Raw genomic sequence first — 18,935 nt, forward strand, 5'->3', positions numbered from 1 at the left:
AGCAATGTAATTCATTTTTGAAGATCAGGAGTATAATTTTTGCTTCTCTCCCCCCCTTTTCAGGCTGTTTGTTTTTAATGGTGAAGGTACCCATATTGTCTTGTCTCTGCTATGAAAACTTTCATTTAAAGTGATCAGTGCCAGTCAAAGGACAGGATTAAGAATTACTTGTTTTATGACTGAACCCTGAGAAGGTTTTTAATCCTGTTATTACTACTTAGCAGGCATTGCTAATTCCATTTGACAGATCTCACATAAGTAAATATCTCTGAAGGATACTCACTGGTGTGCCACTGATTGTGGCTGCATCATCTTTATTCCTGATTCATTTAATAAAGCAGCTTTGTCTCCATCCTCAACCAGTTCTCAGTTACCCTCTGAACAATCTTCTTAGTCTACTCTATCATCCAAAGTTTCCCTTCTTCCCTCATCACTCCTGACACATGTTCCTTCAACTTTGAAAGCTGCTCCAAACCCCAATTTTTTTCTTGAATGTACCTATTGGATCATTTTAAAGTTCTTGAAAAACTTCAAAGTCACACTGCAACTCTCTCCCTAGCAAGCCTTGAGCTCACTGATTACTTGAATTTAACATTAAAAAGGAAGAATTTATGTTCCTTTGCAGAACATTTATGAAATACAGCCATTCATGTTCCTCAACACCACTACACTGCCCGTAAGTGCACATGGACGATTTAGGGTTGGTGCTCTGCACTCACTGCCTGCAGCATTCCAAAAGATCAATATCCCCATGCCCGTAAAAACATTTTAGAAAGATTCACCATTATGGTTAGTCGTTAAATCTCATCTGCAATGTCGAATATTTGTTGTATTTCAGGAGGTGCCACTTTCCACAGGCAGCCCCTGGACTGCTGTTTGCACCGACAGGAATGGCCTCTGCACCCTTCCTAACAGTGACAGAGCCTGACCCCTGCAGCCAGGGCTGCATTCCCCTCCATCCCTGACCATGCCAAAGGGCTCATCTGTAACTATTTAACCCATTCACTTCTTGGAAATAAGGACTTGGGAGTTAAAATGTTGATTTCTGCAGCAAAACAGGCAGCAGAGGCGTAACAGGAGTGCTGACATTACTGTGAAGGCTTAGTCATGGCCTGAGAGGCTCTCCCCTGTCAGTGAATGCAAGCAGTGGACTCAATTAAGCACAAGTACTTTGTGTAGCCACAGAGCCCAATCCCCCATCAGTTTGCAGCCAAGAAAGGCATTCTAAAAGGCAGATTCACTGTGAATTCTTCTTCCCAGTACAATACTTATATGATACAAATGTACTTTAAATATAGCTCTAAAATACTGAAATTTTAACACATCACCACTTGAAATTAATTCTGTTCACAAGATTGTGAGTAGTTCCTGCTTGTTTTCATCTTGTGTTTGCACACACAACACCAGCCAGCAGCAAAACGTGGTGTCAAATGTGAAGTGGCTTTAGGAGGAAAACAGACACTGCTTTTATGTGAATTATCAAGAGCCCACAAAGTAAGAGTAGAAATGGAACTATTCCTCAGCTGAAACATGCAAAAAAACTCGAGCCCCAGAGGAAAGTCCTTAAATCTCAAACCCTCCCCTCCCTGCACAACACCCAAGTTCCTTTTCTTTTCTTCATATATTTTTCTCTTTCTTGCTCATTTTAAACATGGCCAGTTTTCTGATGAAGCAGCCTTATGGTTCTACTTTATGCTACACTAAAATGTATCTCCAATCTTTTTTTTTCAAAAACACAGAGACTCAATGAAAATTTTTATTTTTTAAGAGGCAGCTACTCCTGCTGATTACTTGCAGTACAACAATACCTGGAAGTTGAATTTATGAGCCACAACTTGGTTTTCAAAATTGAGTGAAAGAGAAAGAAAGTGACTGGGAGAGAACTCAGACTGCTACTTTTCCTATGAGACTGAAACTCTCAAGCACTGCAAGGAAGATAACAAATCATGACCCTGGGATAAGAATAACTGATCAAAAAAAACCAAAACCAAATCCTTGGAGCACAGTCTTGTAAACACATGTGCCTTACCTGACTTCAGCAAGTAGAACTATGTGCCCAAAAGTTTCCAGGATGGGGACTGCACATACTTCATCACTTTGTAAATTGTGTTTTGAGCAATGTCACATAAACCAAAAATTTCCCTTGCTAGTCTCTCTCCACTCAGGTATATGGAAGCAAGTAATAGTAAAAGGCTTTCCTTAGTATACACTTGGGGCTATTTACTGCATCACAAGTACTAAAATGTTGACTGCAACTACTGAATCTTCCCAAACTGCTGAAAAAGGAGTTGCTAACTGTGTATCAGACAGGTATTTTCAAGAATACATCAGTGGCTTTGTGCCCAAAATGCTTTCACAGCTTTCAAGTATGATGATAAGAAAATAAATTGAAAAAGGCATGAAGTGGAACCAGGATATGCTATTGTATGTGAAAATTATTATTACGCTTTTTTTAACCTTTTCTACCCATCTTTCAAGAGTAGTCTTAAAAAAATTTAAAACTATTTTTAGCTGAGGCTCTCAGCTAATAATGCTGTAAATGGGGATAAATGTTAAAATCTATTGCCTTCAAATTTATTTGACTTTTTCCTTTCTTAGAGATTTTGCACATCAAGTCTTAAACCAAATGGAGAAAAACCCCACCGAATTTCAGTAATTATTTTATTAAGTATTTTCCTATTAATGAAAAACACCTGCAAGAATGTTTTGGATTAGTGACATATTAATTCTTGAAAATGATCAGATTTATTTCAACTGACTGTGATGAATCTGAGGCCCAGCTTGCTCTAATGTTCTACCTCAGCACTAATCCTTCTCATTTTCCACATCTGGCAGCCTCTAAACCATTTTTTCATAAACCTTCTTCTAAATTAATTCCTTCCAAAACACTTATTTACTGTTTGCAACATGTTTCGCAATTACAGGATTTTCTTTCAGGCTGAGGTCTGGAGCAGAGCACCCAGTCCGAGCAGTTAGTTCCAGATGGCAGACAGCTGTGAAAACAGAGACATCCACTCCCCCAGCTGAACAGCAAACCCAGTGCCAGTAGCTGGAGAGGCCCCCCATGTGTCTTTAATCATTTCAAACACTACAGGCAGAGAAAAGCCGCTAAATTACAGGAAAATGCTCCACTTTTTCCCTTTTGCTGCTCCCCTGAAGCCTCCTGCATGGCACATCCACACTAAATCCCTCCTCTGATTGCAGGGCAGCATTTCAGGGACAGCACGAGCCTTTTGTCCTCCAGCTGGGCAGCAGCAGCAGCTTGCCCAGAGCTGCTGGAGGTCAACTCCAAAGCCCAGGTATTTTAGGTGGAGGAAAAGCAGAAGGGGTCTGTGCAGCCTGGAGAAGAGGAGACTGAGGGGAGACCTCACTGCAGCGGCAACTTCCTTGTGAGAGGGGAAGAGGAGGGGCAGACACTGATCTGTTCTGTGCAGTGACCAGTGACATGAGCCGAGGGAATGCCCTGAAGTTGTGTCAGGGGAGGTTTAGGCTGGGTATTAGAAGAAGGTTCTTCACCCAAAGAGTGGTTGGGGACTTGAACAAGAAGGAAGGAAAGAAATTGTGGAGTGTGGCTACAGATTGTGTTTGCCATTACATGGATTCATCAGGATGAACACCTTGTTCAAGGGAAGTGCCAACCAAATTCTAAAGCTACAGAGCAGATGCAGCTGGAAAGGAAACAAAGAAGTCACCTGTATCTATGCATCTTTGGTTAGGAAGAAAAAGATCCATACAACAAGCACTGGTCTCTTTCTCTACAGGTTCTACCTGTCATCCAAGAAAATCATCAGATTCTTCCACAGAATCTCAGACCAACAAATATATAAATAACTACTCCAATCTGGAACAACTTCAGCGCTCCCACTTGATACCCCACAGAACATGACAGCCTTCCTTACCTTTCACATTGAAAATATGAGCTATGACAAGACTAAGGAATTTCTGATTACGCCCAGAAGGAGACTTCAGGCGTTCAGGAAATGCTTCTGCTGCAGAACTGCTGCGGCTGCTAATGACAGCGCTAAAGACATCGACGTAGGGCCTCCTCAGGCAGCCCAGCCCTGGCTGCCCTCCTCTGTGGCCTTGGCAAGGACAAACAGGTCACCCCTCTCTGGGCCAGCACAGGTGTGCTCAGAGCCCAGCATTCCATGTAACAGAGCACTCAACTGTGCTTCTGCCTCTATGCAGAGGGGTAAGAATTTACTGATGCAGAAACCCTGAGCACCCACACAGACAGCCTGGCCCCCCATGGCTGATGGCTGCACCTCAGCACAGGCTCCACCAGACTTGCAAAGCATTCAGCAAAATTCCATCCTTTCTTGTGGGACTGCCAGCCAATTAGTTGGATAATTAATTCTTCAAAAGCTTCAAGATGCTTTTCCATCTGGGCTTGCCTCTTAGCATTTGTTCTGTCTCCTGTCTCACCATACATTAGCCAGGGCCAAATCCAGCTGCCCCCAGTCAGATCATTCACTAAGATTTCCAGATGAAATATGTTTTCTCACTAACAATCATTAATACAAATAGTATCAGCTATTCATGAGCAGAACAAAGTCAAATAAAGAATATTTTCTTTGTTGCCCTGCAAATATTGTACTTTGCTCTTCAGAGATTAAACCATTACTTCTCCAGTTTCAGGTACAGTGCCAAGTTTATACTGCCTGGTAATGTGTATGTACACATATATATTGCATATATCCAAAGAGTTGATGCCCTTTTGTTCTTTAACATATGGGAAGTCCAGCACAAGCAAGGATTTTACATAGGAAAAATAAATAAGTGGCATATTAAATGAAATAATTAATTTTGGAATTATTTTTAAGTAATTTTTTTTCAAAAAATGTGCTTTCAATTCCTACTGTTGCTTTCACCATAATTATGGAAAAATGCAGATGTCCATGCACTTCCTTTGACTTGTAAGTAATGTTAGAACTAACTTTGGATTGCAGGACGAAACTAAAATCAAAGCCCTGCATCCACATCAAAGCAATTTGGTTGCCAGTTTTCAACAGCTGCTGTTAAGGTAACAAGTTTGGTTTTCCTTTATATATTTAAAGTATTTGTTACTAGTTTCTGGTTCACAGATCTGAAAAATTATAGAAATAGCTCCACTTCAGAAATTTACAAATAGTTTTCGCCGATTTAAAAAATACTGCAAATCTCCCACAGTACCTATCAATGCAATAGCTTTCCAATGAATACCTGGCCTGGCATTTTCTCTACCACTATTTGGCATCCTCCAACAGTCTGATAGACAAATTTTTTCTGAGAACCACTGATTATGTTATTTTTAGTCACTGTAATATCTGCTCTCCAAGTCCAAACTGAGCAAACATTTTCTTGTCATCTGTGATTTTACTTACTATACCCCTGGGACTCCCAGACTTAAACTGAGATTGTCAGACCATTATTATACCTACTGTTACAGAAGAGGAGTACTCCTTCCTGCCCTTTTTTCCTTGCCAAAATCTTATTTACTTGAACCAGATTGCCACTGAAGAACAAGGTGTAGTTAAGATTATGTGCTTCGTGTGCCAATGCAACAACAGTGTAACTGCTATTTTCTTTTTTTCCTTTCACAGAAAAGGTAAATGCTCCTTTGGGGAAGAAAACATCATCCAAAAGGACTGGACACAGTGTTATACAGGAACAGCTGTACCAAGCTAGAAATTCCATGATGGCAATCCAAACTTCCCAGCCTTTATCAAAGCTCCTTTCTTGCCAGGAGCCACAGAGCACATGCTGGAGAGAGCCACAGAAATCTTTCAGGGCTCTATCTGGCAGCAGGAAAGAGGTGGCTTTTCCTGTGCTCTGTGCTGACCTGGTGGCATAATGCCATTTGGCTCATTTTTATCTACAGCTGGAGATTCAACACCCATCTTCAACATAACTCTGCTGGCACAGGGGTCACTCAAACCATGGGAAGGACAACAGGCACACCACCAATGCTCTGGAGCATTTCCAAATTAGGGGTTGATTTACTGCCCCACACTGGTGAACTGTACACACATTGTGCACAAAATCACACTGACAAACCACATGTCTAGGAGGTACTTTGCACTTTGTTGGTAAAGGAGCAAAATCAAGGGTTAGTGTCTGCCATTCTTGCCTGCAGTAATCAGCTGTGGAAGAAGATCCATGGTAGTGAAGAGGACACACACACTGAGAGGCAAGTGAAATGCAAGGTGGCAAACTACCACCCAAAACACTCATAATGCATTTCACTGGTGGGATTGATTATTCTGCTAATGTCCTTCTTACAGGTCCCGCAACCATCTCCGAAACTAAAGAGAATTACGATATTTCAGATAATATAAACCACAGAAAAGTGGCTTATAGAGCTTTTATAGGTGTGAATTTTAAAAGGTTATAATATTCATTAGTGACTGAGTTACAATTAGGCAGACTTCTTCCAAAAGCCTTTTTTTTCTCACGTCTGACAAATTTTCTATCCAGATCACATATGTTACAGGATGACAATTTCAAGGAAAGTTTTATGGGTTTGTATTGCAAAGCAGCTTTATTTCATATTCCTTTCCCCTACATTATATCTGTAGTCTATTTAGATTGTGAGCTCTCACAGATAGGATTGCAGGCTGAAATGTCTGATCTAGTTTGCAATACAGCTGCTTTGCCAGTCTCCAGGAGTGCATAATGGCTCTGATCTCTTCTCTGCAGATGTTTTTTTCTCTTTTCTTTTGCAGGTCAATCTATACTGGTACAAAATTTTCAGAGCCATTCAGCTCTGACTTGCTCCTGCTCTTGCACCACAGAGCACTAAATTATGCAGGCACTGGGCACCACAGGCACCATGAGCTACCTAAGCAATGCATGGCAGTGGACAAAAATCCACCCTTACATGATCCATGTTCCAAAAATCATCAGACACATTGCAAGTGAGGCGGAAACCATATAATAGATAGTAACAAAATGATTATAATTGTGGGCAACAATAACTATATTCACTCTCAAAGGTACCAATTTTCTAAAGGTTGTGATTGACCTACACAGCAATTCTTTCAGAGGAAGCTCTCAAATGTTTTGATTATATTGTAATTAAGGCAGAGAGGAAGTAGCTGTTGATCAGTAGGAGACATGGAGACCTCAAAGCACAGACATCCCAATGTCATACACTGCCTTTTTGTTGGTGTCAGATATTATATGTTAATTTTTGCAGTTCATCAAGCTGCCAGACATAGCAGGAAGAACAGAACACTGAAGCACCATTTTTCTTCTGTGTAGATTAATGCCACTGCACCACAGTAATGTGTTAGCACAATCGTTTCTGAACAACTGCAAACAATCTACAAGGCTATTATATTTAATTGCTATTTAGATAGTTTATAAATCTACTGTAAACAATAGCGAGGATGCACTCATAATGTAGCTACAAGATTAGTTACTAATGTCATGACATAAACCAGGCCACGAACTCAGACTATGAGCAAATCCATGGTAACTCTGATGTTTATGTCCTTGATTTCCAATAAATGCAGGGAAGCGTTGCCCTCTTTTGTTTCAACACACATTAATTATGTTGCCTTTCCAATGATATTGGATCATGATGCTCACTAAATTCACACCCTGCCTCATCCCATGACAGCTTACCCATGAGAGCAAACATAGTGTAATATGCTATATAAATAAAATCACGTATAATATCTGGACTATGACCTAAGCAAAAAGCAGTCTCATAAATCCGCTGCACAGATCACAGTAAGCCTGCCTTGCCCCCAAGCTTGTGGTCTGGATCTGCTGCTTCCTCCCATGGAGCTGCCTGCAGAGCTTTGCTGGCTGCAGCACTGTGCAAAATGTCACTGAGGACTGGGCTGCTCAGCCCTTTGATCTTCATCTAAGTGATGTGAAGAATGGACTTACCCAAAACCAGTGCATGCTCAGGAACTCACACTCCTCCTTCCTCACACTTGCTGATTGCTTCTGACTAATGAGCCAGCATGGAGCTTATAATAAAATCATAATCTGTCCTTACCATAGAATCTTTTAAAATGATCTCTGGTATTTCAGGCTCATCTCACACTGATATCAAGCATTCAATTATGCCCAGACTGATCAATCCGTAACAAGCTAAAGTGAAACATTTTCAACCTAGTTACTCCAGAAGAAAATAAAAAGCAATGTTGGGAGACAGAAAAATATCTAAGGAACCTGTAAGAGCTTGGTATCAGAGGAGAAATCTTCTGTTTTCTTTGACAAAATGCAAGAAAGTAGCATTCTAACAAGCAAGGACAAAAGTAAAAAGGTACAGAATTGAAAATTCTGAGCTGTAAAGTCATATTTACATTTTCTACTAGTCTTAGGGTGGTGGGCAATCCCTGAGGTGACAAATCCCTGTCATTTGTATGCAATACAATAGACCAGGGTGCCTCTGAGTATCTCCTACATGAGAAACCCAAGCAGAGCTGAACACAAAGCTTTGTCCTTTCAGCTGCTATTGCTGACCCAGCCCATCTTGCTGTATGGGCACGTGCCTTCGTCTCCCCACTGCACACAGGGTTCAAGCTGCCAGCTGTCTTTACGATGGGCCAAAATTTTAGTGGATGACATCCACCTGTACAGACTCCACACAGCACATTCAATGCAAGAAACAGAGCTGGTCTTAAAATACCTCATTAGGAATGAGACAAAGAGGAATTTTTGACTAGCTCTTATAACGGCCCATCTGTTTGGGACAGTTCAGAGTCTGGCAAACAACACTTAAAAGCAACTATTTGCTTTCCTTCCACACAAACATTTTCCCTTTTATTTCTGTAAATGCACTGTCACCTGCCATAAATGGTGAAGGAAATCAGTGCTTTGTTTTCTCTTAGATACCAACAGTACACCTGACTTTTTAATCCTTATTCTGCAGGCCTTGGAGCTGCCAGTGGAGATACACTTCCACAACTACACATCCACAGTTCTTTGCATTTCACTGTCTGGCCCAGGCTGAGTGAACATGAAAGCCTAAGTCTGTAACACAGTGCAGAAAACACAGTGCAGAAAAAGTTTAATCAGCTCTGATCCTTCAGCACAAACACAGTGGGGTTGTCATAACCCCACTGCAGGGAAAAAAGAAACATACAAGGACATTTATGGGTTGATGATGATGGAATTTAATGTCTCTTCTTCAAGAGGGACTTGGCTAAAATAGAGAAAGCCAGGAGAGCTGAGCATGGCCAGAGTTGTTAAACCTTGACGAGAGGACAGTCACTATCACTTCCACTGACAGAAACCTGCCTCTATTTGTGATGCACGTTATGTGCCAAACAAGAAAATCAATTTTAACATACAGCAAACAGAACATTTACATAGAAAAGGTTAAGGAACCCTCCCACAAAGCAAGAGTTCAGAGGGGTTTGTGTCAAGCTGGTTTTGTCCCTTTAGCCTGTTCCTAGCAGAACTCTGTAGGCACTGGTACAATCAAAGAGACTCCAAAGTCTTTTACAAGTCCTCTGCCAAACACTTTACAAAAGGTAAATAAAATTTGTGTTTACAATTGATAGAACAACCTCTCCAAAGAACCTGAACCAGAAAGGCATTAGAAATCTTCAAACTCTTCTGTTTTGACATTTTGGTGCCTTACCATAGTGAATTTTCCTCTTCCTTTTCCAAGGTGTTAAGGAGAATAGAGTATAGCTGCTTTCTTGGGTTTTTTAACCTTTTTTTTGTTATCTGACAATTAAAAGTGCCATTTACATTACATTGCTAAAAGATAGATATGACAAATTTTCTACCCTATCCTGTGGTGTATCATAGCCTTTTTTTTTAATCAACAAATACAAAGTGACTACATAATTATATGGTCCATGGACACAGGTAAGCATGCAGTGGTTTTGGGCAGGATTTTGGAGTTATATAGAAATACAGTCCATAATAAAACCCACTCTTTTCCAAATCCAGTTTAGCTAAGGATTCTATTAGATCCTCACCTCTGCTTCACAGTTTTTATGGGCGGATATTTCCGAAGAACTTTAGACTTCTGAAATACAATTTTCATGTTTCTGCATTACAGAAAGCCACACATTTTTCACCCAAGAAGCACAGCAGTCCTATTTTATGAGCCATTGGACTTGCAGTTAATATTAGCTAACAGACGGAAGTGCGAATATTCAGATATGCTTTGTTACACATGAACATGTTGAACAACATGATGAGAGGTGCATATTGCTGTTTTCATTGCTCCCTGCAGCCTGCTGCATGGAAAGTCCTGATGACTGCTCCTATCAAACGTGTGTGGCTGTGCTTCTTTGCCTGTGTCTTTGTGGCACTGTGTGAATATATATATATATATATATATATATATATATATATATATACACACACACACACACCCCCAGAACAGTAACCATGTGAAGAAATAATTTGAGTTTTAGCACAATGATATATCAAATTTCCAATATATTTGCTTCTGGATGAAAAAAATGCATTGCTTGTGTGTAGGGCTTCCATACTGACTCAAATATTAGCTGCATGCTAGATCAGTGATAACAGAATAAAAATCTGGGAGAAGAAACATATTTTATCTCCCCTCTTGATTTATTCACTGTAAAGCTGCTGGGCCTTTTACTGTTCCACATGAAAAACAGTACTAGAGGAATAACACTCCTATAAAACATATGATTTTCTCATTATTTCTTCACCTCTTTCAGATACAGCCAAGTGGCTATTGTCGCAAAGGGCCAGCAATACCTAATCCTTAATACTCATAATTTTAAGTTACCTTTGATACCAGAATATGTTTGTTGTATTTCACTAACCAAATTGATGACGAAACTTCTTTGCTCAACTTAGCCTTGCTCCATTTATAATATTCCATTTATAATGCTGTAGTGGTCTCCAGAGCTCACAAAATTTTTATTGAATATATCCAGTCTTCATAAGTAAAACTCTTAATTTTTCCTGTTTTGCCAAACTGCCTGCGTTTTCTGGCTGCATTCTCCATTCCTCTTTTCTGAGATGGGAAACAAAGCTTTCAGGTGGAGCATCACTTTTGGAACCAGAGAACATGCATTAAATGCTCCTCCTATCCATATTTAAGTGGAGTGAGCACCCAGAAATTGATAATGGAAAATGTAAACTAGTTCAGTAGAATACCTTCAGAGAAACTCATAAAATTTTCTTTTCTTTGAAGAATGGTTTGAATCAAATAATTTAAATGAAAAGGAAAAAAACATTTAGATTTTACGATGATAGTTTGAAAAATCCAAGAGAAAAACCCCACATGTAGCAGCAGCTTTGGAGGAAGACAGTTTAACAAAGTCTTTTAGGTAACTAATTCTTCTGTCAACTCAGGTGGGTGGGCAATGCTCAACCACAGCTCCCCTCCCTCAGAGAAACATCCTCAGTAGGACAAAGGACCTCCAAACGTGCTTTGAACTACCAAAGTTTGGTAATTGAACCCCTCATACATTTTAAATGAGGTATCATACCTGAAGTTAATGTCACATTGAAGGGTTCTTGTTTATTTCTAGTTTTCAGAATAAATTCAAGCAGACATTTTCCTCTCAGTTTCACTGCCATTTGCCTCATTAGCATAGTCATTAAAAGGAAAGATGAAATAAAGCCTTGACATTTCCATATGTGATTTTAAGTTACTCATCTAAAATACAGTAAGTCAAAAGAGCAGAAGACTTTGCAGATAAAAACAGCAGAGGAAATATATTTATTTAGGACTTAATTAGCATTAATTAATGTACTTCATTTGCATATGCAAGTGTTCTTGCCAGGAGGGGGTGCCAAGTACCCACAGCACTAATTATGCAAAAAGAAAACACACGGCAAATATTTTACAGAAAGATAAATTACCATTTTTTATAGCAGTTGTACATTACCTTGATAGACCAAACAGTAAATGGAGCTTTCAGCAACTAATGGCTGTTAAAGCATGTGTTCAGCTAGGTACCTGTCCTAGAACAATCCTGCTAATTCCTCATTTACTAAATTAGTCCAGTGCTTATCTGGGTACTTGGAAAATAATACAACATCAAAGAACTTTGCTACTGCAGTATTTGTCTTACCTAAAACAGTCTTTGAAAGCCATTGAAAAAAAAGGCTAAAATTTTGACGAAAGGCAATTGTAAGGTAATGTCATTTTAATCCATCAATTCAATAGTCTGAGAGATTATTTGCATTTTTGTGGGGCAATAGGTATTGATGGGGGGGTGAAGGGAAATTGAACCCCCAAACATGACAAAAGGGTAAAGGTAAGATGACTGATCACAAAGCAAAAGGGCAGAGAGTTCTTGAAATGGTATATTTATTAACAGCAATTAAAGCAGATTTTGCTCTGGTTTATTTCTGGGTTTGTTTGTATGCTGGTTTTAAGGTAGTTTTAATACAAAATGAGGTCCTCTTTCACTGGATCTTTTTCATTCTCTATTTAAAAGTTTCACCTTCTAAGATCTATTATTTGTGAGTAACCTTTATTATTTTGTTGGTTTTTTGGAAGATGAGGGCAACTTCTAGATTTCTAATATTTGAAGTACTTTCTAAAAATTGATTGGAACATCCTGAATCCACAATTCAGCTACAGTCACCAAATTTTTCTTTGTGTATACAGCCTAATAGGTGATTCTACTCAATGATGACCTAAATTACAATAAAGCATAGTAAAAGCTCATCTTCAGTCCTACCATTTGAAAGTGCTTATATTTTGTTGGTAGCATCAATTTTTGACAAAGCCTCTAAAAAATAATTTTCTTCGGTATTCTGGATAGTTTTACTATTTTCTTGATTTCTCTTTGGTTAAAATATATATTAATTTATGCACAGATATTAATCTGTAAATCAACAGATCATTATTTATGCTGATACATCAAAGTATGTAACTCAAACTCCCTTCAGAACCACTTAATATATTCAAAAGGAAAGCGAGCTTACTGCAATAAATAACATAAAATATCTATTATAAATACAAAGGCAAAGTGACTTGCATGGATATATGTTCATAGAATAACGTGAAAGAAAGTATTTTATACAAAATAATCAACATATACGACCACCAAGGCAGGGAATAAAAAAGTGTAATTTTTAAGAAAAAGCCATGTCAAACTGAACAACTTCTAACCATGCTCCACTGGGAGCCACTTGAAGTAGCCCACCCAACAACTGATCAGAAGAACTATTTGTATCACAAGGAGCACTGCAGAAGAACATGACAGCTTAAATACAACACTGCAAACACTGGAGACATCTCCAGCCTGAAGTTTTATATCCAGGCTCCTACTGCAATACATCCCCATAGGCAGATCCAGAGTTGTCTCTCCTGTGTCAGATACAAGCCAGGTCCAGCACAAACACATGAAAACCTTTGCTACAAACTACTGGAGGAGATAAGGCTCAAGAAGGCAGAGCACTGGATAAAAAACTGGGTATTTCAACAACAGAGGCCCTTTAGAAACTCCAAACCATTCTTCTTCTCAGTAAAGCCTTCCCACCAGGTATGGGATATCTCTTTCTCAGCCACAAGTAGTGAGGTCTCTAATCAATAAACTGGAGGCAGAAAAATGTTGATGAAACAAATTAGATCTCTAGTTGGGCTGGTTTGTCTTTCCTGGAATTATTTAATGCTGCAGTGATGGATTCTATGGAGGCGAGATAAAGAGATAATCAAATAATGACTCGCACAATTTTAATCAAACATGAGTAACATTTGGCAAATACATAAACAGCTCCCTAACATACTATAACCCAGAAATGGTATTTTAGATCTGGCACATTTCTAACACAGTTAAAAGGCAGCATTTTAAAGTGTGTCCTTGAAAGCAGTTCTTGTTTTAAGAGCTATGTGACCTTAAGATACATTAATTCATTAGATAAAAGTTTCTTCACCCCAATGGCAAACATTTTCAATTTCACCACCAAAATGTCATGACTCAAACAGCAGATGTTTCTTGGAGCTTTCCTTTTAATCATTACAAAACCATCTACTCTAGGTAAATAGCAAGAAACTGAAATAACTTGCAACCACTGTGGTAGCTTGAAAACAATGGTACTGTGGCTCAGCCACCTGGCATCTGAGATGAACCTACCTCTGTTCTTCACTAGCCACATGGGGCATACTGGCCCATTAGACAGCCCCAGAAATTATTCTGAACAGTAAACTGAGACTGATACATGCTTTCCACAAGGAGGCAAAGTATTGCATATACTCGATTTCACTGCAGCCATATCCTCCTCTGTGCAATAAGCAGTTCATGGCTTCATACATATTTTCCTTCCTGTTTTTTTCCCCCTCACATCCGTATATTATCTGTTTGAACACCTTGCCAATTCCTCCTCATTGGAAGAATTTAAGATAACTATGTAGGCTGCACTGTTACTGAGATCTTCTGCAGAACCATGGACTGGAAACACCTTATTTTATACACTATAGCCTAACTATTGAGAATAGTTGATCCAAGTCCATGTGTCATCCCCCCATATTTTGGATTTAATCCAGGACTTTCCAAATACTTATAGTGTAAAGTTGGGATCTTGGGCTCAGTATGGCCTCATGTTTCACATTTTGTGCTAATTTTGCTGACCAGTCCTGGCTATAATATTGCTATTCATTTCTGCACCACAGATGGGAAGGTGCTATTCCCCTTCACGTTAGAGAACTACATACACTCTGTCTCTGTGATGGCACATAGCACATGTCATGGCTCTTTCTACATTAAATTTTTGTATATAAAATGAATTTATTCTCCAACTGTACTCCACTTGTAAGAACAGTTGTAATGAATGGCTCTTAGGGATCACCCAGGTTAATACACCATGATTATTTTATTTAGAGTAAGTATTTCACTGCTTGTTTTACTCATGAATTATCACTATTTCCTTATTCCATGGAAAAGACATGTAAGTTTTGTTCAAGAAGGTAAACCACTCACAGTGTGTATGGCAGCACAGATCCATGAGACTGCAGCTTTGTTTGCACCCAGGTACATACCATCGATAGCTACTGACAGATTTTCACCATTTGGTCTCTCTCTTTCACCTTCCTCTGTGCCCTGTTTCATTGCTGGTTGCTTCCTGTACTATTTTACTCAAAACCACTAATATAGTGTTTGTTCTAATGACAAATTTTGTAACAGAACCATTGTGGCAATGCCTCAGGCACACATCTTTCCTCTGCCTAACCTGTTCTGCTGGAATGAACTCTCCGTCCTGCTTCTGCTGGAGGCAGATGTTCCTTTGGACAGCAGCAAAACCCATTATTCACAACAGTCTTTATTCATTCATGCTCCTTCTACATTTTTGGCTTGCTGCTGAAGTGGGAGGGCAATGCAGCAAGGCACTTCTGTCACTTTGGAAACCTCCTTTCACCACATGAATGGCTTCAAGAGGACATGCTTCTAATTGGCAATTCCTAAAGTCACCTTCAGTAGGCTGTTCCTGCAGGTGTACATCTCTATGGCAACACTCAGTGTCATTCAGAGTGCACAGAAGATTTTGTGTTCAAAGTTATTATTTCCTAATTCTGCAGACCATATGGCACCATAAAACCCAGAGCAGAGCAGATATTTTTAAAGCATGACATTAACTTTACTAGGGGGCATTAACGAAGATGAGTAATGTTATCCTCACTCAAGTATGAATTATGGCAATGTTTTCAAATTTGGATGATTAAGGTTGTACCTAAAATGATTGCACTTTTTTTTGCAGGTCTGAGATGTAATAGGAGTCCACCTGTGCCTGTATCCGAAAGTATCCATACATATTTACAGAATGACATTTTAAGCAAAACACACAAAGATAGCATTATTCTGATTTATTCTTCTGAGGTTTACGATCGGCAAGTCTGACCCTGTTCTTATGAGACATCTAAGGAAAAGGAAAAGATATTTTCTCAGTAATCACTGCACTTAATTTTAGTTCTACTTTAGATTTCTGATCAGAGGTACAGCACAGACAAATCTTACGTACTGCAATTTAATTAAAATACTCCTTAAATCTGTTCACTTTTGCAAATGCTTCTCCTTTCTGCTATCACCTATATGGTTTGCCACATTCCCTAATGCTGCCTGGTAAATAACCTATGTATTTATTACCATTAGTCCTGTCACCATGTTCTGTCTCATTATTAATAAATTAATGTGGTTAATTATTAAAACATACCAAGCATGTTCCAATTACTTTTTCTCACCTGCCTCCACTTCCTTAATGCAATACATTCCAACCAGAAACATTTTTTACTTTCCAATCATCTTGATGAATGATATAAAGCAACAGGGTGTATTCTTTAGACATTCGGCTTACAGCCTCTCTGCATGACCAAGCTGGATGTGCAAGGAGGCCCTGGGATCATGCCTGGGGGCATTAATGAGCTTATTAGAACACTGTAACAAGGATTATCTGAATTTCTTATGCAGAACTGAAGACTTAATCAGTCTCTTGCCTTCAACTACCAATACAGGTCAGCTTAAAATCATTGCTGTTCTAAAACCACAATTATTTTCTTCTCATACTGATGTTGGTCACGATGATCATGGATGATTTATGTTCATTAAAAATGGTAAAACTTCTGGAAAAAAAAAAGGATACATGAAACATAGCATCTCTTGTTTTATTATTATGAATTCAATGCAGCACAGCTGACCTTGGCAGTAATTTTCATACTGAAATGAAAACACCACTTTTCATGAATCCATCACATCACATTTGGATGCTAAGCTTTTGCCCAGTTTTCATTGATATTGCACTTGAAAGAAAACTTCTCTTCACCTTTAACTTTCCTTCCCACATAGCAGTAGCCATAAATATGGTTACCCTGAAAATCACCTGAGCGCATATTTAGACGAAGATGTGATTCTTTCAGCAATTGTACAATTTGCTTATGGGGGGTCAGACTGGAAAGACATATTTTTAATAAAAAATAAACAAATAAATAGAGCTCTCCTAAAAGCTGTAATAGGACCATACTAGCATAGTGCAGAAATATATAATGCAATTTATCTTAAGGCTTTCAGTTTTGTTTTTACCTCAATCTGGAGTCCATACATTTTTAATGACTGTGCTTACCAGCTGCTGTCCGTGAACGCCCCAGGCTGCATACTGTAAAACTGAATCCTCTACTTCTGGAGGGTTTAACTCCCAAACTTCCCTTGAAAAAAGGGAAACATTTTTTACTTGAACACATTGGCATCACCTCATGCATAGAGCCACTGACAATGACATGGTATGGAAAAAACAATGTGACCTACCTTGTGTGTATGTTATAAATCACATATGAAGCTGTGTAAGAATAATGAAAAACCTGTTAAAAAAAAGAAAAAGAGAGAAAGTAAAGAATTACAAGAGAAAATACAGGATTAAATACAGACTACCATGAGGGCAGTCACAGTCTTTCAATCCCTGTAAACATCAGTACCTTTATGACTGAAAGAATGTTTTACTGAATTAATTATAACCAACAGACCTGAACCAGGTTTTGAAAGCTGTAGGAAGGTCACACATATTCATCTGTTAATTTAACCAGACACTTTTTTCAGTACAACAACTGCACAGAAAATGTCCCAATCATAAAAATCTGTAAAATCTGTTAAAAAAACCAAAACCAAAAAACACACCCCCCCAAAACGGAAAAACCCACCAAGAACATATATTAGGAAAAAAGAACCACTTTTCTTTCTCTATTTCTTCATCAAGCTGTGTCAAAATGATTGCACAGGCATCACAGTTATTCTGCTTGAAATGCAGACCAATAGAGGGTCATATGGTATTGCTGTCACCACCTGCTGTGGACAGCCTGAAGGACCTCCTGGGTATGGCTCACAGAACAGAAAATCTCTGTACATAGTGGGGCTCTGTTCGCTGTGGCTTTCATTAAATATGTTTTGGTCTAATTTTGGTTGACTTCCTTTGTTTTTCAGGAAAAGTTTGTTGAAGGTTTTTTGTCATTTTGCGTAAAACAAAGAACTATTTTTCAGTAAACCTTTCTCATTCAACAGCAAGTTAGCAGTGACTTCTGGATTCAAAACCTGAAGGATTCTCCAAATGGAACAGAAAAGCAATTACAGTGTGTCATCTGATGGACCACCACACCAAAGAGCTCAAACCAAAGCAAACTATTACACATTCTCTCTAGTCAAACATTAGTCTTTACACAGATAGTGAATAATACACATTTTGCTCTCTTCCAGGCTTGAGTGATTGGTTTTTACCTAGCTCATTTTTTGCCTCTATGTCCTGCATCATGAAAGTAGCATAATTCCATAGTGTTAGTTTTAATATAATTTGAAATTACTTCATGGTCTTGGAATATAAAATATATTTGCAACTAATTATTACTGAACTAAGCAAAACTCTGCTTTTTAATGTAAACTTCTGTTAGAAAGAAACATTAGATGACATCCACTAGACTTACTGCAGCTTCATGTCTACAGTTACAGCATGTCTGCTTGGCACATGAAGGATTTATCTCTGGACAGGCTCATCCCAGTTAGATGGGGACAGACATAGCTGTAAAGCCAAAACCTTGACATGGATCAGCCAAAACCTTGCCATGGATACATGTGTTGGGAACTCTTTAGGTTATAGTTTCTACACGGGGAACCTTTCAGTATCTCCTTCAAAGAGAACAGGCAAAGGGGGATCCTACATGGACAGAGACACTGGAATTTGTCACTATGGCACATGAGAGGGTTTCAGAGGTTGATATTTTGTCTGTAGGCCATTCAGTAACAGAGCCATCTGAAACATCCTTCCACTGACTCCCTTTTTATCATTAGTTCCCTGCCAAAACATGCCAAGAATTTAGCATGTCCTAAATCCTTGCTGGCTGATGCAGCAAGAATCCCACAAAGGTCTCTAAGATTAGTAACTCTGTGCAACAGCTGGATACACCTTCTATAAAATTTCCCTTTAAGACAAAAATAATTTCCATTTTCCAAGTGTATTGTGTTTAACATCAAAACTGTTGCTTCAGTAAGATTCATACATATATAAGTAAG

The 18,935-nt window shown here is 38.8% G+C and overlaps 1 protein-coding gene across 3 annotated transcripts in view; it reads right to left on the reverse strand.

Moving 5' to 3' along the window:
• Window positions 1-18,935, reverse strand: part of DPP10 (dipeptidyl peptidase like 10) — a 451,512-nt gene that overhangs the window by 47,418 nt on the left and 385,159 nt on the right. For all 3 annotated transcript variants that reach the window (XM_048309457.1, XM_048309458.1, XM_048309456.1), the window contains exons 6-7: window positions 17,187-17,239; window positions 17,005-17,086 (exon numbers count right to left, since the gene is read on the reverse strand). In XM_048309457.1, coding sequence (XP_048165414.1) covers window positions 17,005-17,086; window positions 17,187-17,239 — 135 coding nt within the window. The remainder of the gene's footprint in view (window positions 1-17,004; window positions 17,087-17,186; window positions 17,240-18,935) is intronic.

Source organism: Corvus hawaiiensis, chromosome 7, assembly GCF_020740725.1.
Source record: "Corvus hawaiiensis isolate bCorHaw1 chromosome 7, bCorHaw1.pri.cur, whole genome shotgun sequence".
Lineage (NCBI taxonomy): Eukaryota > Metazoa > Chordata > Aves > Passeriformes > Corvidae > Corvus > Corvus hawaiiensis.